This window comes from Salvelinus fontinalis, chromosome 41 (assembly GCF_029448725.1).
Source record: "Salvelinus fontinalis isolate EN_2023a chromosome 41, ASM2944872v1, whole genome shotgun sequence".
NCBI classification, from domain to species: domain Eukaryota; kingdom Metazoa; phylum Chordata; class Actinopteri; order Salmoniformes; family Salmonidae; genus Salvelinus; species Salvelinus fontinalis.
Window position 1 is genome coordinate 16,492,489 of NC_074705.1, and position 22,050 is coordinate 16,514,538.

At 41.6% G+C, this 22,050-nt stretch overlaps 2 protein-coding genes across 9 annotated transcripts in view; one reads left to right on the forward strand and one right to left on the reverse strand.

The window, feature by feature from the left end:
- The window catches only part of LOC129840671 (low-density lipoprotein receptor-related protein 1B-like), a 202,929-nt gene extending 201,666 nt beyond the window's left edge, over nt 1–1,263 (reverse strand). For all 7 annotated transcript variants that reach the window (XM_055908708.1, XM_055908710.1, XM_055908707.1 and 4 more), the window contains exon 1: nt 885–1,263. In XM_055908708.1, the coding sequence (XP_055764683.1) occupies nt 885–969 (85 nt within the window). In that variant the 5' untranslated portion in view covers nt 970–1,263. The remainder of the gene's footprint in view (nt 1–884) is intronic.
- A 6,874-nt stretch (nt 1,264–8,137) lies between these two features.
- On the forward strand, nt 8,138–20,679 carry LOC129840289 (kynureninase-like). 2 transcript variants are annotated; one of them, XM_055908055.1, is made up of 14 exons: nt 8,138–8,432; nt 8,672–8,842; nt 10,980–11,100; nt 11,324–11,406; nt 11,971–12,032; nt 12,130–12,201; nt 12,542–12,622; nt 12,841–12,987; nt 18,220–18,318; nt 18,590–18,663; nt 18,748–18,800; nt 19,042–19,127; nt 19,443–19,673; nt 20,370–20,679. In XM_055908055.1, exons 2-14 carry the CDS (start codon nt 8,674–8,676, stop codon nt 20,496–20,498), a joined length of 1,407 nt encoding a protein of 468 aa, XP_055764030.1. In that variant the 5' UTR covers nt 8,138–8,432; nt 8,672–8,673; the 3' UTR covers nt 20,499–20,679. The 2 variants fall into 2 exon arrangements, with proteins under 2 accessions (XP_055764030.1, XP_055764031.1); XM_055908056.1 differs by having other exon boundaries at nt 8,139–8,432; nt 12,542–12,616.
- The last annotated feature ends 1,371 nt before the right edge of the window (nt 20,680–22,050 follow it).

Genomic DNA, 22,050 nt, shown 5'->3' on the forward strand with positions numbered 1-22,050 from the left:
ATATTCTCTATCATTAAGACGCAATTTGGATTTGCTAAGGCAGTAATGGAGTTGTCAATATTGGATTACCTTTATAAAACTGTTGATTGTGGATGAACTGTAATGATGTTGGTCATTTATGGTCGATCTAGTGTTTATTGGATGTAAAGGTCTTCCCGCAGTAGCCTAGCCCATATTTCAGAGGTTTATATTGGTCAAGCAGGCTAAACAGATGAGCATGTAATGAACAAGCTGACCAGATGGATTTCATTAACCAGTAGCTTAGTGGACATACTGATGTTGAGCAGGTATACATGTATTTGAGTATTTGGTACCTTTGTTTTTTTTGCGTGATTGATTTTTTCTTTGATACATTTTCAACTGCATATAGCCCTAAACATTATCAATCAATTATGAATTCATTCCCATCTGTTATAAATCTATTTGAACAAGCCTGTATTGTTAAGGCTTTGCAACAAAATGTTTAATGTGGGTGGGCTATAAAGTTAAAACAGCAAAAGGAAAGTGGAAGCCTAACAAATGCTCAATTATACAATATCAAATAATCACGTTATTGGGGTTAAATCACTGGATGAATAGAGCAGACTTCTGTTCATCTTCTGCATCATGCATGTTATCTATAATAATAGCATACAAAAACTTCAACCCGAATTCGCATTATTAGTGACAGTGCACATCACACACTTAATTCAGACATTTGTAATTCAGAGATTTGTAACAAGCCCTGCTGAACAACATAACACATAGGCCTGCGTGACAAAAAGCCAAGGACAAGGTCATAAAATGCTTTTGGAAATCTATGATTTGTGATGTGATGATGATGATGATAAGATACTAATAGATGGCTTTTCGACAGTAATAGCACAACGTGAACTTGTTTTTACCTTGATCTGCATCCGCAGTTGTCAGCATTTTAGCAATTTGAAATAATCCAGATATGGTCAAAAAAGCTAAAATAAAGTCGGACATCGTTGCGGATCTAAAACTGGCCGCAGCACTTCATTCACTCACGTCCTGGTCCGGTTATAACGTTCAGAAATGTCAACTGTAGATAGCCACTTCGCTTGTCACGCAAACCTTTGCGGTTTACCTTTACCTCTTCCCAGCTGTATGTGAGCGAGTGGAGGACACTGTGAAAGCGTGAGAGATAGAAAAGGTAGGAGGGGAGGAAGGCGGGAGGAAGGTAGGGCTACCGGCGCGTGGAGATAATGTTTCTAACACTTTTCAATACTGAGGGTCTACATGACATAGCCTGTCCTCTCATTTGTAAACGTGACGATGTTTCTCGTGAGTGAGAGAGAGCGCGAGCGCGCGAGAGAGAGAGCGCGACCATAATTTAATTGACAGTAGGGAATTACATACATGCATATCTCTTCACCTTAATCTACAGTAGTGTATTCTAAGAATTGTCAGTAAGATTACTGACAATTCTTAGAATATTGAGGTACACAAAACTCAGCACTTTTAAAGGGATAATGTGTTCCAGAAGAATAATCCATTTAGTCCAGGGTTTCCTAAACTCAGTCGTGTAAAGTACTTATGTAAAACTACTACTTAAGTCGTTTTTTGGGATACCTGTACTTTACTTTACTATTTATATTTTCGACAACTTTTACTTTTACTTCACTACATTCCTAAAGAAAATAATGTACTTTTTACCCCATACATTTTCCCTGACACCCAAAAGTACATGTTACATTTTGACAGGAAAATAGTCCAATTCACATACTTATCAAGCAAGACAACATCACTGGTCATCCCAACTGCCTCTGATCTGGTGGACTCACTAAACACATGCTTTGTTTGTAAATTAATGTCAGAGTGTTGTAGTGCACCCATGGCTACCCATAAATAAATGAAAAACAAGAAAATGGTGATGTCTGGTTTGCATAATATAAGGGATTTGAAATGATTAATACTTTTACTTTTACTTTAGATACTTAAGTACATTTTAGCAATTCCATTTACTTTTGATACTTAAGTATACTTAAAACCAAATACTTTTAGACTTTTACTCAAGTAGAATTTTACTAGGTGACTTTCACTTTTACTTCAGTCATTTTCTATTAAGGTATCTTTACTTTTACTCAAGTATGACTTTTGAGTACTTTTTCCACCACTGTCTAAACTCGGCTTTGCCCCCCCCCCCCCCAAAAAAAAACAGGCACGGGGACAATGAAAACGACCTCGGACCGAGTTCGGGTAACTCTGATTTAGTCCAGTAATCAGAGTGACAAAGGGCTTCTTCTCTGCAGGGCCATTGTGAATATGAAACCCTCTTTAGTCCGTTAAACGTAATAATTTGTTTCCTCTCCTTTTGTCTCTCAGTCAAGTCCCACCACTGTGCCTGCCAGATCTTAAACTGTAGTGATTCAGCCACTGTCTGATCTCTCTGGTTTGGTTTCCCCTGAGGAGATACAGCAGGATGGTCCCTCCATTCTCTCTATTAGACTGCGGCAGCCCCACTCTCCATGCTCTTTTTCAAATATGGAATATGCAGGGCCAGGGGCAGCCTAACGACACAGATAAAATACCCCACCTAATGTGGATGTAATAATGTATTGTAATTGAAAAACCATTCACTGTATGTCCATGCAATGTGTGTGTGTATGTCAAATGTCAAATAGGGGGTGCTTATATTTGTCCTCTTTCACTGCATGTACAAGTGGACAACCTGTACGAGTGTCAGGACATGGAAATGTGTTTTTTGCATATCCCACTCCCCTTGAGACACCCTCAGAGTGGGATCACAGCCAGGGATCCCATCTCATCACATCCCGTCTCATCCCGTCTTTCACTTTTCAGGGATTGTCATTCCTCACCCATATGCCCCTGATTGTTTATAGACTTGTGCTGGGTCTGGGGTACTGGTACGGTGGCAGGCTCCTGAATTTCAATCGAGCACCACAAAGGAGGTCAGTGTCCTAGGAGGGAGTTAGCTAGCTGAGTGTTCCAGTCCCCCGGCGTAATGGATGAACAGAAGCAGCTGCTGCCTGCCTTGCTAACTGTCTTATACTACACTGGTGGAGCCAGAGCCTTACCAGTGAAGCTTACAGTACAGTCTTAGTCAGAAGACAGACAGGTCCAGAGTGCAAGGGCCTTCTCCACCCCCTCCTGGGCAATCACAGAGGTGAAGTACTGAAATTACAAATGACATCCAACATACACAACCAGACACTCTTGTGGAAGGCTAATGTACCCAGCTTGTCTAGAACTGCAGCTTATCCTCACCCATAGATGTATTTCCACTCCCTTGTCTTGGCTTATGTGATATTTTAGGTTCCTTATTATCATGTTCATCCAAATGAATAGTGTGCGGTACTTTGCTGCCCCCTACAGGGCTTTTTATTTTCATGTACACACAAACACAGAGAGAGAGAGAGAGAGATTTCACCCAGTATTTCACGACTGGGTGAAATACCAGTGTGCCATCACAGCAGCAATATTTGTGACCTGTCGCCCCAAGAAAAGGGCAACCAGTGAAGAACCAACACCATTGTAAATACAACCCATATTTCTGTTTATTTATTTTCTCTTTTGTACTTTAAATATTTGCACATCCCTACAACATTGTATATTGACATAATACGACATTTGAAATGTCTTTATTCTTTTGGAACTTCTGTGAGTGTAATGTTTACTGTTCATTTTGATTGTTTATTTCACTTTTGTTTATTATCTATTTCACTTGCTTTGGCAATTGTAACATGTTTCCCATGCCAATAAAGCCCTTGAATTGAATTGAGAGAGCGAGTGAAAGAGAGCGAGAGAGAGAAGATGAAAAAGAGAGGACAAAAGACAATAAGAGAGACCAATTCCAGCATCATTGTCTAGAAGGCTAGCTGACAACCAGTCAATAGTGCTCAGTAAGGAGGTCATGTAGCCCATAAAGATGTGTTGTACTCCATGTTTCTGAAGAAGAGGGCCCTGGAGACCTGTCCCAGCACAAAGCAGAGGCAGCAGAGAGCACCCCTCTTCTTACAAATGAGCCACAGAAGAGTCCATTAAAACCATGGAGGTCAGCACTTGTCAGATCCCAACATACAGTACAAGCTATCCAAGACCTTCAAAATATAGCTGACATTGAAACAAAATACAGTTATCTGTGTGAGTAGACTGCAATGGAGTGGGGGGGAGAAAGAGGAGAGTGGATACACTCTAAAAAGTACAAGATTTATTTACAATTGTATTGTGCAGATGTATAGATAAATGGATCAATACATGTGTATGGTGAGTTTAGATATTTTTACAATGTGAGATGCTTGGGCTTGTTTGAAGAAGAGCAGATTTGTTTGTGGTGAAAATACAAAAGCAGCAAGGTTACCTCTGGGACAGCTCCATTGTATACTACAACAAACAACTATTCCCTATGCAGTGCACTACTTTTAACCAGGGCCCATATGGTTTGGGTCAAAAGTAGTGCGCTATTTACAGGGAATAAGGTGGCATTTGGGAACGGAACCAACCTCTGGCTCAACCTCCCCTTCTTCAGAATTGACTACTTCCTACATGAGACTTTTTAAAATTTAATTGTCAGACAGATATCCCTCCCAAAGCAAAACCAAACGTCCAAAATGTGCCGTTTATAATATGTAGAAGCGAAAGAAATATGCAAAGGCTTATTATGACGTTTGAAGGGTTTGTGTTCGACTACCCTTTTTGACTGGTGACTTAACGGAAGATTGGTTATCTGCTATGACACTGTTAAGCCAAGGATCAACTCCTGCTGTCTGCAGCATTGAAGGGGGTGATTTGTTCGATGCAGTCTACCATTGGGATACATGCAGTGGTGTAGCACAAGGCCATGAGGCAGAGAGAAACCTTTGCAGTTTTATAGCTAATATCATGCTGTTCTACACATTTTGACATGGCGCAGTGAGGTCGCCTAGGCAAAGAGCTCCTGTGCATTTTGTAAATATTTAATATTTTGTATTCATTTTTTGTTTAAATCTTTTAATTCGTAATTTGCTTTTGAATAGCTAAATCAGTAAAGATTAAGTGTGGGTTACATCTATATGTTTCCTGCCCAGGAATTTGAAAATCAGCTCTTTCAACATAGCTACTGTATGATGTAAGTTTTCTCCTGTGGTACTGTATGTCAGTAGTAATCTTAAAGATGGATAAGAGCAAGAGAAATGTGGTGAAGGAGGATTGGAGTTGAGATATTATTCAATATAGTGTAACGACCCGGTATTGTGTTCTGTGTTTGTGGGTGTGTTATGGTTCTCATGGCTACTAGCAGGGGTTAAATATGTCAGGACAGATGGAAAGGTTGGGGGGTATGATGGGAAATCCCGCGGGGTTTGGAAATGCATAAATAGGGATTACTGTCTCATCTCTCTCTCTTCTGTTCGGGCCTTGATCTGTTCCTATGAGAGTGACCCTTAACTCGACATGGTATAATTGTGTACGTTCGGCATTTAGCGGCGTGGGCTGTGGCCTGAACAATAGCCCAGTTTAGGAATAAACCTGTGTTCTGACCTGCACACCTAGAGTCCGTCTCTTTTCTCTTTATGACCCAGCCGGGTCATTACAATAGTAGCGTTGTCTTCCTCTTCATGGTGCTGAAAATCCTCTCTAAATTGATAATGGAGCTATCGCCCTGCAGGCTCAGTGCTGATTCCTTCTATTCATTAACTAATTAGAACTGGCAGAGGAAATGTCCACTATGAATGAAGATGGGAAATAGGTAACACTCAACTCCTATAGACTGACAGGTTAAATAGGCACCATCAGGAGACTTCCACCAGCTTGCCATGGAATACCGTAGTACACTAATAAGTAGGAATATTAAGCATTGTGTTGTCTATTGTAAACTTGCAAGAAAGGTGGATCACGTTATAGACTCCATTCGCTATCTGCTCGCGCACGTTAGGCTACGTTATGTGAGCTAACGTCTAGCTAGCTAGTCGCCATTTCGCCCCGTTGCGATGGACCGTTTTCTGATCAAGAGAAAAGTGCGGGTAGAAAATCCAGACCCTGTCTCCGAGGGGCCCAAAGAAGAGGGAGATAAGAAAGATGAGTCGGGGACAGAAACGTGTGAACCACGACGTGAGGGAGCACCAGAGCAGTTCGTCGCTGCTAGCCACCGCTCCCTCTGATTTAAACCAGTCACCTGTTGAAGAACCAAGGCGCCCTCTTCTTCGGCGTTATCCAGCCACAAAAGTTGGACAGCGGGATCGCTACTTCAATCGTAGATGGTATGAGGATTACACATGGCTGGAATATTCTATTTCAAAGGACCGTGCTTTCGGCTTTGCATGCCGCCACTTTCAACGTCCAGGAAACCATGGTGGAGAGAAGGCGGCATTTACCCTCGATGGCTACCAGAAGAACTGGAAGAATGGGACAAGTTCGTTCAAGACACACGATGCTAGTGTGGAGCATAAATATGCAAAGAAAGTGTGGAATGAGTGGACTATTCAGAAAGAGTCTGGCTCAACAATATGCAATGCTCCAAGTGATGGACATTCGAAACTAGTCCGAGACAACAGAGAGTATATGAGAGCAGTTGTGGAGTCATTGCGTTACACTGCATACCAGGGACTTTCAGAGAGGAGACATAGACAATTACATGGCTGTCAACCTGGGAAACTTCCATGAACTTTTACAGGTCATAGGCAAACTGGACAAAATAGTTGCAACGAAAATCTCAGATAATACTAGAAATGCTAGTTACACGCATCATGATATACAGAATGAAATACTGGGTTAAACCCTCGACTCAGAACCCGTGTCTGCCATGTCCATACACGCAGAAAGAACCAAGGCCCTGGATGTCCAGAAGATTATAGACTCGTTTGCACTGAACCACAACAACAGCCGCATCGTCCTTCTATAAAACAACACTTGGTAAGTAACTGAAAGGCCTTTTATTTATTGACGGAGTGCGCCTGTCCGGTGGTGCGAACATGATTCAATCATGCTGATCTGGATGGAACAAGAAGACGCAGCATATTGTAATGAAACAGGCAGGGGAAGCAGGTCTCGAACCCTCGACCTTCTAGCCCTTCTAGCCCGAGGTCCAGCGCGCTATCGACTGTGTATGCTCGAGTGGAAAAGTCGATTTCCGAGCTTATAAACCCAGGGTCGTTACACTACTCCCTCCTTTCAAAGAGTGCGTCCTCGTGCCAGCTTGCGATTCTACGTCTTACAGGAACGCGCTCACCGGCCAAGCACACGCACTGTCGTGAATGCAAGGTCCGATCACTTCTGACACCATTGTAACGAAACAGGCAGGGAAGCAGGTCTCGAACCCTCGACCTTCTAGCCCGAGGTCCGGCGCGCTATCGACTGTGCCGCAAAAGCGTGCTCGAGCGGCAGAGTCGATTTCCGTGCTTATAAACCCAGGGTCGTTACAATATTGTCGGCCTACAAGGATTTTTACAATAGAAATATAATCGCTAAGATTGTGAGGATAGCCAGCTCGTTTCACACCATGTATGTACAGTTGACAGGCATAGGGTAAATGCACTTCTCGTTGTGGCTGCACTGGATATGGATATATTGGATATATTAAATGGATAGACATTTCATCCATAACAGTATAACCAATGCACAGCAGGACGCATGTATATCGTCGGCCAACAAGTGCATTTTTTGTTTGCAATAGAAATACAATCACTAAGATTGTGATGATAGCCAATTCGTTTTACAAGTGTGCACAGTTAACAGGCATATGTTAAATGCATTGCACTTCTCGTTGTGCCTGCACTTTGGATATTATTAATTTCATTTCAGACGTTGTGATAGCCATTTCACCCGAAACATTATTACCAATGCACAGTTGTCTGATTATGCATATGGAATAAATGCACTTGTAAATAGTCATGGAAATAGTCTATTTTCTTAGCACCCCCACGTATTGGTCAAGCCCCCCCCTTTAGCACCGGGAGAGAGAAAATCCTGGCGCCGTGCCTGACCCCTGTTTCCTCTAGTGCGATTTATTCTGTGCCCTGTCCAATAAAGTTAAGATAACTTTTCGCGACATGCTGACTAGAGGTCTGTCAACCAATTAGATACAAGCAACGGTGTTCTTCCCGCCTCAATGACCTCGGGTCACCACGTACCTCTGCCCAATCGAAAGTACTAACAGACATTATAGGCTGTAATGAAAAGTAACACATGACAGTCAATAAAGGAAGTAGGTCTACAAAGGAAGTAGATCTACATAGTGCCTCTTCTTCACCCATATTGGATACAGGTGTTGTTTACAGTATCGATAATAAAGCTAGAAAATGACATGTAGTACACTAGGCTGGAATTAATGAAGTCAACCTCACCAGTGAGTTTATCTTTGAGGTCAATGATTAGCTAACTTCGGATATTTACAGAGGGGTGAAAGAGCACTTGTGAATGTGTCCATTTTAACTCAAACTGATGAAAGAGACTGGGATATATTCAACTGAAATTGGAAATACTTGCTTTATCTGGTAATGACCTAATTATTTAATTCTTTCTCCGCTTTGAATTGTCATAATTGAATATATTGAACTTTGAAATGCAGGCAGTGGTTCCGTGCGTGCGTAAATGTAATTTGCCAACTTTTCGAAACATTTCAGGTGGGTATATAGCCTGTGTAGATAGTACACATACTGTAGGACTAGCTTTGTTTGAGAACTATTTGTAAATTGCATATTACTCTAAATCATTTTCCTTTTTTCAACTTCAGTAATGGACCCATTTGACGCCATCTCTCCGCGCAAGGTTCTGGAGCGAGTCTCTACTCTGCTGGGATGCAGCCAGACATCGAATGAAGTAGCCACATATCTGGACAATCACGACGAACTGAAACATCTACGTGAACAGTTTCTATTACCCAAAGTTTCAGAACTCCCTCCTTGTAAGTAAAATGGCAAGCAGGCGTTTTAATGTTATGCAGGCTTTTTATGCACTGGCTAGTTGCTTCTCCATCTCCCCATAGCAGTCTGTGGAGTGTCATGAAATTATTATCTTATGTGTAGGAAAACCTCTGTCCTTTACTAATTTGTGGCCGGAGTTGTTCTGGCTACAATGAGCCTTGCTTGCCCCAAGTTAGTGGAAGGAATTTGCTGCCGTATAGTCACTATTGGGAGCTCTTTCTAGAGCACCCACTTAAATTGTGCATAAGAGCACTTTGAAAAAATGTTTAACTCTAGTGAGAAATATACTGTATGTGATTATTGAAAGCATCTGAGTTTGCCTAATTTACTATCATCCTAAATGAAGATAGTAAATTTGGAAAAATAATTAAATATCATCTTCAATTAAGATATTTAATAATTTTTCCATATCTAATTAATGTATATTACTCTACTTTTCATGATGTGGACAGTATGTGTTACTACATTACACAAGCTGACGTTTTGACCGCATCGAATTGGAGGGAATTCCACATGCTTTTTACCTCAGATTGGTGATGTTAGTATAACAGTTCTATAGTCAACGACACAAAATCAATTGCTTAAAATATATCAAAGTCTTTAGTTTTGTACTGTTGATATCCTATGCTGGGTCGTGATTTGTCAAAGTTAACTAACAGAAAAAGTATTTTAATTGTTTGTTCCCTTTTCCACGATGGCAGCCTCCTAAAATCAACATCCGCCATTGCGAAACATGGGTATAAGCCTTCTACACGTTCTTGTCTAGCCAACCATGTATAGGTTACGTTTCCGTGTGGCCTTTGAGTCGTGTTAGTTTAAACAGCGCTACTCCCAAACGTTTGCCTCCTCTTCTATTGATTTCAGTGTGATATCGATGGAAGTGATTAACAAAAAAAGTGTTGCATTACACTTACCACGTTGGCGAACCACTCGAAACAAAATGCAACACTTCAAAATGTAGCTAGCTGTTTTCTACAAATTGTCCTCTAACCAGTGATGTACACATTATTCCCATGTTCTGTGTGGTTTTTGAGCGGTGTTAGTTTTAACAGGACGTGCAACCTCATCTCCCCCTTGCGCAAATAATTTAAACGTGATAATCGATACTGTGATTTTTAAACATTTTATTTAACCTTTATTTAACTAGGAAAGTCAGTTAATGAAATAAAATGTGTATATTTGTATTTATTTGTAAACTCATGTTCATTTTATATTAGGTTTTAGTTGAAGATCTGATAACATTCAGTATCAAAAATAAGCAAAAATAGAGAAAATCAAAAAGGGGGCAAATAATTTCATGGCACTATGTGTAGATGGTACATTATAGGTTTTCAGTATATCACAAATTGTTTCTGCATATTGGTTATTGATTTGGACACATTAAAACTGTCTTGACATTGGGCTATGTCTTGTCATTAAGAAGCAGCAACAGCATAATTTAATGTAAGTTTTAGGAATATACACTACCGTTCAAAAGTTTGGGGTCATTAGCAATGTCCTTCTTTTTGAAAGAAAAATCTGCCGTTTCCAGCTACAATAGTCATTTACAACATTAACAATGTCTACACTGTATTTCTGATCAATTTGATGTTATTTTAATGGACAAAAAAATGTGCTTTTCTTAAATAAAAAAGGAAATGTCTAAGTGACCCCAAACTTTTGAACGGTACTGTAAATGGAAATTTCAACATGAATTTCCAATGCTACTGTACTTAATCAGGTAAAAACTGCTTAATGAGTCTGTAAATGTGCTGGGATTTATTTATTTTGATGATAAGGTATACCAGAAATCACCAAAATGGTTTTGCCCTGCCTATACATGTAGGTCTACAAGATCCTACATAGTGAGGAAACGGCCTGGCTGATCGGGTATTAGGTGGTCGGAAGATATTGCAGCTGGAAGAGAAAATTGGGTTGAGCTGAATAAAGGAGATGACTAAGCACTTTCATTTAGCTAAGTGTTTGAAAGTTGAATCATTTTAATGACATATTCTTCAACTGTATAACAAAGCCTCTTTCTGGGGCCAAGAACTATGCCATGATTTGAACAAGGCAGGGAAGCTTCTTAGTGAAAATGTGTGGATCGATTGTGCTAATGCACTGTTAATGTTACCCTAGCTGACCTAACGCTTGTGGATGGCACCAAGGAATGCATTTACTTTGTGGGGAACTCACTTGGCCTCCAGCCCAAAATGGCCAAGAAGTACATTGACGAGGAGTTGGATAAATGGGCTAAAATGTGAGTTGTTTCCCCCAATGTCTGCTTTATGACACTGAATCAGCTCAGCTAAAGTTTGTTGACTATTTCAAGTACAGTAATGGTCATTCGAGGATGACAAGTCCCCTCCCCCATGAGCCTTTCTCTTTTAATGTAATTGTCCTAACTTTTATCTGTGACATGTGTATCCTGTCCTTGTAGCTGTGAGCGTTGTTGTAATATTTCTCTGTGTTCTGTTTTGCAGGGGGGTTCATGGCCATGTGCAAGGCTCTCGACCTTGGGCCTGGGCGGAGAACAGTATAGAGGAACTCATGGCTAATGTGGTTGGTAAGTTCATACAAAAACACATGTCCAACGCATGATCAAATACAATGCATTACCATTCGACATTCTATGTTAGTTTTATGATCATAACAGTTAACATGAGCTAGGGCTGAGATGGGGCTATTTAACGATGCATGTCGGCACCTTTACAGGCTTTTTGCACTGATATGCGACCAAAGGGATCCAATACACAGTCGTCATGGTTCCCTTTTTCACACAGCACTGTTAAAAGCCTGTAATCTCCAGCTCTCATAACGTTCATGGTTAAATTGTCAGGTAATTTTGATAGCTAATTATCGTTCTGTCTGGCTGTTGATGATTCATGACATAGACCTCCGATCTGTGACTGGTTTTAAAAGGTAATTGCACCCTGGCATTGTGCCATATTTGCAGTGAGCAAAGTACAGCCAAACCAAACAACTGAAGACCGTTATGCTCCTCGGATGTCTTTTTTTGTGTGGAAAATGTAGGTTATCTTATTGCCAAATTCTATTAGGTAAAAATGTGTCCTAAAGTTATGTCAGAGCAATGGGAATTAAATCTGTGTGTTTGCGTACATGCGAACAGGGGCTAAAGCTGAGGAGGTTGCCTTGATGAACGGGTTAACGGTTAATCTGCACATTCTGCTGGTAAGATAATGTCAAACTTTTATACAAATCTCCAACGTAAACATACATTATATACCGCGACTTTACATCAACAACATGTTACATATTTGCTTTGCAGCTGTCTTTTTACAAACCTACAGCAAAACGTCACAAAATCCTTCTTGAGGACAAGGCTTTCCCCTCAGACCACGTGAGTAATTCTAACGACACAGAACGTGTTTTAAACCTACAGGATGTTGGTGTAATGACTGCAGGTCCTTTTTTTTTTTCAAAGTCATTTGCATTCTTCAACTGCATTTCAACCACAATTCATGTTTTTGACCTAAAAAGACACCGTTTGACAGGTGTATAATACTTGAGTGTCCAGGGCCTACTCTCCATCATTTATCCTGTCGTAATAGAGTAGTCCACTGTTGTTATTCCCACCACATTGTATCTGTTGTCTCTGCGTTGGTGGAGGAGAGTGTGGTAAATTGGCCCACTTTTTTTTTTTTTTTTTTTACCATGTTCATCATGTGTGATTTCTTTAGTATGCTGTGGAATCTCAGATCCAGTTGAAAGGATATGACCCTAAGCAGAGCATGCTGCTGATGAAGCCCAGACCGGTAAAAGTAGTCTTCATTTTTTTTCTATAATCCCCTTTGATTATATATATATATATTCAATCTTAAATACTAACTCTTATATGCACCTTTCAAGGTACCCAAGGACATTGAGTATAAAGAGTAAAATTGAGTGTTGAGAAAGAGTTCGTTTACAGTTATTAAAAGTGACATTTATTTATATTTATTTATTTATATGATCAACTGCCGTGTTTTCTACCTGTCAGGGCGAGGAGGTGCTGAGAACAGATGACATTCTGGACACGCTAGAGAAGGAGGGAGATTCCATTGCAGTGGTCCTGTTCAGTGGAGTGCAGTACTACACCGGACAGCTCTTTGATATGGCCGCCATCACTAAAGCTGGGCAGAAGAAGGTGAAAGGACTACTTTAGAACCACTCCTGTCTTTTTATCACCTGCACTGAGACCCTAATGTTTGTGTTTAAAGGGGTGGGTCTTTTTGGGAAATGTTATTTCAACTTTTGAATTCGTTCTTGATTGTCTACTTCTAAACCCTTTACAAATCCCCATAGAGCAGGGTTCCACAACGCCCAACTCACCCCCTGCTGTATATACAAACCTATGTGGACACCCCTTCAAATGAGTGGATTTGGCTATTTCAGGAACACCTGTTGCTGACATGTATAAAATTGAGCATACGGCCATGCAATCTCCATAGACACAAATTGGCAGTAGAATGGCCTTACTGAAGTGCTCAATGACTGTCATCGTGGCACCGTCAAATTTTTTTAACCTCTTTTTCTCACCAATTTCGTGATATCCAATTGGTAGTTAGTCTTCTCCCATTGCTGCAACTCCCGTATGGAGTCGGGAGAGGCGAAGGTCGAGAGCCATGCCTCCTCTGAAACACAACCCCGCCAAGCCGCACTGCTTCTTGACAGACTGTTCTCTTGACCTGTTGAGGACAGAGGGCGCTGTTTTCACTTTGGGGGAAAATCGTGCCCAATTTAAACGTCTTCATACTCAATTCTTGCTCGTACAATATGCATATTATTATTACTATTGGATAGAAAACACTCTCTAGTTTCTAAAACCGTTTGAATTATATCTGTGAGTAAAACAGAACTCCTTTTGCAGCAAACTTCCTGACAGGAAGTGGAAAATCTGAAATCGATGCACTGTTCTAGGGCCTGCCTATTAAAGTCCTTGATATTTATTAGTTTAGATGCACTTCATACGTCTTCCACTAGATGTCGACAGGCAGTGAGAGAAGAAATGGATTGTGTAACTTGATCTGGGGTCGAATAATAGCTCTCGGCATGACGTGTCACCAGTTTCCTGTTTTCTGGAGAGCGCATGAAGGGACCTGGATTTGCCTTCTGATAAGCTGTCGTTATGGACGACTAATATCTCCGCCTTTGATTTTATTTGATACATGTGACAATATCATCGTAAAGTATGTTATTTCAATATAGTTGAATCAGATTATTGAAATTTTTTCGGGAGTTTTGCCGTGTTGCGTTCTCTTCCGTTTGTTGACGATGGAGAGATTTGCGCCACTTGGCAAGTGTGCTTGCTAAATCGAGAGGGGAAAAGGCCGTTCTAAAACCAAACAACAATTGTTCTGGACAAAGGACTCCTTGTACAACATTCTGATGGAAGATCAGCAAAAGTAGGACCCATTTTATGATGTTATTTCATATATCTGTCGTACATGTGAACTAGTAGTTTGCGGCCAGGTTTTGGGCACGCTCTCGCCATAACGTAACCTGCATATCGTAACGAAGTTATTTTTAGAATTCTAACACGGGGATTGCATTAAGAACTAGTGTATCTATCATTTCCTATACAACATGTATTTTTTTATTATGTTTATGAATAGTTATTTGGTCAGAATATGTGTCAGAAAAAGTGTCAGAAAAATATCCAGACGTTGTGGGAAAAAGATGCTACGTTAGCACAATGTATAACCACTGATTTCAGCTCTAAATATGCACATTTTCGAACAAAACATAAGTGTATGTATAACCTGATGTTATAGGACTGTCATCTGATGAAGCTTATCAAGGTTAGTCAAAAATTATATATTTTGCTGGTTTATTCGCTATCGCTAATGTGCCTATTGCTATCGCTAACGTGCCTTGATGAATGAATGCGGTAGTGTAGTAGGTTATTGTAGTAAGCTAATATAATGCTATATTGTGTTTTCGCTGTAAAACACTTAAAAAATCTGAAATATTGGCTGGATTCACAAGATGTTTGTCTTTAATTTGCTGTACACCGTCGATTTTTCAGAAATGTTTTATGATGAGTATTTAGGTATTTGACGTTGGTGTCTGTAATTACTCTGGCTGCTTCGGTTCTATTTCTGACGGTAGCTGTGATGGTAGCTGCAATGTAAAACTGATTTATACCTCAAATATGCACATTTTTCGAACAAAACATAGATTTATTGTATAACATGTTATAAGACTGTCATCTGATGAAGTTGTTTCTTGGTTAGTTTGGTTGGTTCTTGGTTAGTTAGGTTGGCTTTGTGCATGCTACCTGTGCTGTGAAAAATGTCTGTCCTTTTTTGTATTTGGTGGTGAGCTAACATAAATATGTGGTGTTTTCACTGTAAAACATTTTAAAAATACACCTGGCGACCGTGTCAGCGTGCATGCGCCCGTCCCGACACAGGAGTCGCTAGAGGACATCCCGGTCAGCCAAACCCTCCTCTAACCCGGACGAAGCTGGGCCAATTGTGTGCCGTCTCCCGGTCGCGACACAGCCTGGTATCGAACCTGCATCTGTAGTGATGTCGCTAGCACTGCGATGCAGTGCCTTAGACCGCTGTGCCATTCAGGAGGCCTAGTTCGTCAAATTTCTGTCCTGCTAGAGCTGCCCCATTCAACTGTAAGGGCTGTTATTGTGAATTGGAAACGTCTACGAGCAACAACGGCTCAGCCGCAAAGTGGTAGGCCACACAAGCTCACAGAACGGGACCGACGAGTGCTGAAGTGCGGAAAAATCGTCTGTCCTTGGTTGCAAAACTCACTACCAAGTTCCAAACTGCCTCTGGAAGCAACGTCAGCACAATAACTGTTTGTCGGGAGCTTCATGAAATGAGTTTCCATGGTCAAGTAGCAGCACACAAGCCTAAGATCACCATGCGCAATGCCAAGCGTCGACTGGAGTGGTATAAAGCTCGCTGCCGTTGGACTGAGTGAGAACGCGTTCTCTAGAGTGATGAATTACGCTTCTCCATCTGGCAGTCCGACGGGCGAATCTGGGTTTGGCAGATGCCAGGAGAACACTACCTGCCCCAATGCTTTAATGTTTTTGTCAAATATTATCTCTATTTGGGCTTCTTGCAGTCAATTTGTAGTCTACAAATTATTTATTTATTTTCCGGCCTCTGACCCACCGCTCAAGAAAAAAATTGACCTACGGCTGAATCTATTTTATGATCCCATGCCTTCTTAGAGGGTACCCCAACATGATCTGGATGGTGTTTTATGAAGGTTCAATTTAGACGGTCTAGAGAGTAACACTGCTCTCTGGTGTCAACTGTGATACTGTCACTACATTGTGACAAGGAAGTGAAGTCTTTGTTTATAATCAGTGGTTAAATTGGGCTGGAGTCACACCCACCTACCTCCCTTCTAGATTCTATTTTTAAAGTGAACCCTCATATCAAAAGGGTGCGTAAGCTTTATCTATACGTTATTAAACTCGCACAATTTGGATTTCCTGAACTCTTAAGAACCAATGGGAAGAGGATTTAGGTGAACAACTTTCAGACAACTTGGCAGAGTATACTTCAGAGAATACATTCTTCATCTATATGTCTAAGACATGCTGTAATTCAATTTAAAATAGTTAATTGGCTGCATTGGTCAAAGGCAAAATCATCCAAGATTAGACCAGAAATAGATCCCACTTGTGACCGATGTCTGCAGGCTCCTGCTACTTTATTACACGCTTTGGGCAGGCCCGAAATTGACATTTCTGCATATCAATTTTTGAGACGTTTTCTAAGATATTGGAGAGACCTATAGAACCTTTTGTGTTTTTTTGCATTATTCAGAGTGGCACCAAAGGAGGCCCCACAGGAGGCCCATCGAAACAGTTCTATGGAGTGGCACTACAGGAGGCCCCTCGACAGTTCTATGGAGTTGCACCACAGGAGGCCCCTCTAAATAGTTCTATGGAGTGGTACCACAGGAGGCCCCTCTAAACAGTTCTATGGGCCACATTCTTGCATTTACGTTTCTTTTAGCTAGACGTTGTCTACTTTAAGTGGAAGGAATGGGTTTCCTTCTACTTTTAACCATTGGATAAATGACGTTATGCAACATCTCAAGCTTGAGAAAATATGCTACTCCGTTAGGGGATCGGCAATTACATTTTCTAATATCTGGCAACCTTTCCTATCTTTTGCAGAAGACATGGACCAGCTAATTTCACCCAGTTAACTCCATAAACCAACCCAAATTAGAATTTGTATAATTATTTAATACTTTTTTCTTATCTTTATTTTTTTACTATTTGATTATATTACTCATTGTATATCATGTCTGCTTTAATAAGTCTGGTTTTGGGGTGGGGCTCTGTCAGAGCATGGGGGGGGTTGTGGTGGGTTTGATTTGGTGGGGGATGCGTGTGTGTTCTGCCCTCTACCTGTTCTGTCTGTTATCTGTAGAATCATAAAAAATGGCAAATGAAAAAAAACTTGGGTCTGGAGCTACCAGGAACCGGGCTCCTGCACATTGGGTCAAAAGGAGAAACGGACAGAGCCGAACTCCAGCAATTTAAGGTTTTAAAGAAAAAAATAGGAGAAACCAAGGTTAGGGTTAGGTTTGAACATATTGATGAGGTTAGGGTTATGCAAAGTTGGGGTTAGGGTTGTGGTTGAGGCTAGGGTTGAACTGGGATGTGGACATGAAGGATGGCTTTGAATTGTGGATGAGGGTTAGAGTTGAACCAGGATGTGAACATGAACATAGGATTAGGTTTAGAGGGGCTCCTCTGAATTCCTAATTCAACCTCTATTTATAGTGGATAATGGCCTTTCTATCCATTGTGTATAGTCAAGTTATTTCATCATGCTTCTATTGTATAATGTTGTTATTACATTGGCTTTTGAGGTAATGAAGCATGTTATTTAAAACCAAAAAAGCATTTTGTCTGACAACAGCTGCTCCAACAGCGTCCTCTGTTGTCAGGGATGTGTAACAATTTGACGTGATTGGCTCGCAGGATTTGTCTGCATTCACCTCATGCAAGTGTGTGACGCCCATTTGAATTCACTCCATGCTGAGAATGACATTTGTCAAATAAACAGCAGTGCGTTGACAAGGAAATCTAAATGATGACTCTCAGGAGATGTCAAACCAAACACACACACAGGGGGAAGCCTTCCCTCTCTGTCACATTTAGCAGGGCAATCAAAACAACCAGACTTAGAGTCCTAATGATCCACACAATAATACCCCCACTAGGAATACATGAATCATTTATGAAGTTTATCTTAAAAAGACACGCACACGCAAACAAACACTCACAGACACGCCGATGAACTGCCTCTGAGTCCTGCCTGCACAGCTCCGGCCTGCTGCCCTTAGCATCTGGCATGACGGTGCGTTTTTGCTCTTCCCACAGGGCTGCTACGTTGGATTCGACTGTGCACACGCAGTGGGCAATGCAGAGCTGAAGCTGCACGACTGGGGAGTGGACTTTGCCTGCTGGTGCTCCTACAAGGTCAGCATTGGGGTTTGTGTGGCGAAATCAAGGGCAAATGACCTGCTGGCAGTGGCTTCACTGTGTCCTGTCCAACACCCGCTGACACAGGAAGACCACAATATGTGGGGTAGAAATTGTCTTGTTCCCGCTTAATATTGCCAACAAGAATTTTCTTGCAGTTATCGATGCCCATTTGAAATATTGTAGATTATCCTTGGTCTTGAATACTGTAGATAATAGGCAGACAGACTATGCAATTCGTTGAGAGTTATTTTGTATTCATGTGTAGTATGTGAATTCTGGAGCTGGTGGACTGGCTGGAGCTTTTATCCATGAGAAGAATGCGCGTACAGTCAAGCCCGCGTGAGTACGACAGTGCAGTACAGCTCAGATTTGTGTTCATGTTGACTGTTATATGTCTTAACTACTTGTTACTTTCTCTCTCAGGCTCATGGGATGGTGGGGACATAACTTGAAAACAAGGTTCTGCATGGATAATGGTATCAACATATTTGTGATCATGTTCTCATTTTATTCCCTATACTGGGACACATTACAGAATGTCGCTTCAAGTTGGCATTGTCGGTTTCTAAGCAGTGATATCCATGTAGCTTGATTTACACTGACATCTCTTGGTCATATTAGGGTATTACAGAAAATGGGTTATACCATGTTCATTTCACCCTTTGAGTCAAGCCACATGAATTCATCACGAACATCCTACATTTTTTCTTACCATAGAAATGGATCTACTACCTGGTATAAGTGGCTTTCGGCTATCAAACCAACCCATCCTGCTGGTGTGTCCACTGCAAGCTAGTTTAGAGGTGACTGGAACCAATTTGGGTTTTTCATATCGATTTCATACAGCAAATATTCGAACAAGTTTGTATTCATCTCTCAAATCATGGAATTTACAAGTGACCTGTAAAAGGTTGTAACTGTTGTTATAACCAGGGTTGGGGTCAATTGCATTTCTATTCCAGTCAAACCAGGAAGTACACTGTAATTAAAATGCTCTTCAATGCTTTTCAAGTAGGAGAATTTGGAATTGGAATTTTGGTTACTTTCTGAATTTAAATGGGATTGACTCCTGCCCTGGCAATAACTGTTCAGTTGTCAATCTTTGCCAATACATCCAGGTCTTTGCTATGACCAGTATGACAGCTCTGAGGAAGAAGTCCAGACTTCTGACTGGTTACTTGGAGTGTCTGATCCAGCACTACTACAATGAGGACAAGGCCCAGCCTCACAAGCTCTACGTCCATATCATCACTCCCTCCCACCCTGAGGAACGAGGCTGCCAACTCTCCCTCTCTTTCTCGGTCCCCATCGCAGCCGTGTTCCAGGAGCTGGAGAAGAGGGGCGTTGATGTGAGTGGCTTTATATATACAATAGTAGTACAGTATTGGCGAGTTTCCTAGACCCATATTAAGCCTAGCCTGGACTAAAAAGCGCTGTCTAAAATAAATACAAATTCACTTCAAAAAAGTAATAATTAATTGACCATGCTTTTTAGTCCAGACGTGGGCTTACGTTTAATTTGGGTACGAAACACAAGCCCTTAACATGTATGCTGAACAAAATATAAACGCAACATGTGAAGTCTTGGTTTCATGAGCTGAATTTTTTTTCTCCAGACGCACAAAAAGCTTATTTCTCTCAAATGTATGTACATCCTTGTTAGTGAGCATTTCTCATTTGCCAAGATAATCAATCCACCTGACAGGTGAGGCATATCAAGAAGCTGATTAAACAACTGCAGCCCAGGTCCTCCATACCTCCTTTATGTCTGTAATAAAGCACTTTTGTGGGGGGGGAAACTAATTCTGACTGGCCCTCCCAGGCCCACCCATGGCTGTGCCCCTTCCCAGTCATGTGAAATCCATAGATTAGGGTATAAATTAATTGATTTACTTCTATGAACTGTAACTCAGTAAAATCTTTGAAATTGTTGCGTTTATATTTTTTGGACATTATAAATGTGTTTTACGCATGAGTATACGTACATAGATTAAAATCTATATTTTGTAATGGACTGTTTTGATCTATTCTCTCCATGCCGTCAGTGTGACATGAGGGAACCCAACGTCCTGCGCATCGCTCCGGTGCCGCTGTACAACTCCTTTAGTGACGTACACCGCTTCATCACTGTTCTAGGATCAGCTCTGGCTGCCGGCAAAGAACTACAACAATGATAGAAACAGTCTTTTATTGTTACCCGCCCTTTCAGAGTGTTTTTGACAATGCAGTATAAAAACATACTGTTTTTATTGACAATGTGCTGGAGTCATTGACAGGTTTTCTGAACTACTGTCCCAAAGAATTGCAATACATTTGGCTAGGCTACTCAATAAAACTAAATTGGTTGGAATTATATCCCTACTCAAAATTTTGTGAGACAAGTTTGTTACTATACAATGTCAAATAATAGTACATTTTTTGGGAATCGGAGTCAATGCTGAGACCAAGGTCTCTTTTCCAGATGAGCTCTGTATAGCTCGCATCCACTACAAGAACATGGTAATTGCTTACGGAGCTGCAATAGGAACTGCCCCTGCCTACCTTCAGGCTCAACCATACACATCAAAATACAATAAACACATTAAACTACAACTCACATGCAAATGAAAATGACAGGACAGAGAAAAGCTTGGACTGGGTTGAGCCGGAGCTGCCCTTCCGTGGGTGGGGGAGGGCCAATAGACTAGAGGTGGCAGAACAGAGTCCTCGTGTTGGGGTGTAGGGAATGAGCAGAGCATGAAAGTAGGGAGGGGCAGTTCCTCTTGCTGCTCCGTAGGCAATACCATGGTCTTGTAGTGGATGTGAGCTTTGACTGGAAGCTAGTGGAGTGTGCGGAGGAGTGGGATGACATGGGAGACCTTGGGAAGGTTGACAATCATGCGGGCTGCAGCGTTCTGGGTAAGTTGCAGGGGTTTGATGGCACAAGCGGGGAGCCCAGCCAACAGCGAGCCTGGATTTGGACCTGTGTGTAGGGTCGTACTCTACGGATGTTGTAGAGCATGAACCTGCAGGAGTGAGCCACTGCTTTGATGTTTGCAGAGAACGACAGGGTGTCGTCTAGGGTCACGCCAAAGTTCTTTGCACTCTGGGAGGGGAACATGTGAGTTGTCAACCATGATGGAGAGGTCTTGGAGCGGGCAGGCCTTCCCCGGGAGGAAGAGCAGCTCTTTCTTGTCGAGCTTGAGGTGGTGGGCCGACATCTAAGCTGAGATATCTGCCAGGCAACGCAGAGATGCTTGACTTAACCTGGCTGTCAGAAGTGGGGGAAGAAGAAAGGTAGTTGAGGGTCATCCACATAGCAATGACAGGAGAGAGCATGTGAGGATATGACGGAGCCGAGTGACTTGGTGTATAGAGAGAAGAGGAGAGTGCCTAGAACCGAGCCCTGGGGGACAGTAGTAGTGAGAGTATGTGGTGCAGACACAGATTCCACGTCACCTGATAGGAACAGCCTCCAAGAGTGCATAGCCTGAGACGCCCAGCCCTGAGAGGGTGAAGAGGAAGATCTGATGGTTCATGGTGTCGAAGGCAGTGGATAGATCTTGGAGAATGAGAACAGAGGAGAGAAAGTCAGTCCGGAGAGCCTCCGTGACCCAGAGAAGAACAATATTGGTTGAGTGACCTGTCTTGAAGCCTGACTGGATAGTGTCAAGAAGATCGTTCTGAGGGAGATAGCGAGAGAGTTGGTTAAAGAAAGAAGTGATACCAGTCAGAGGGGTCAATCAA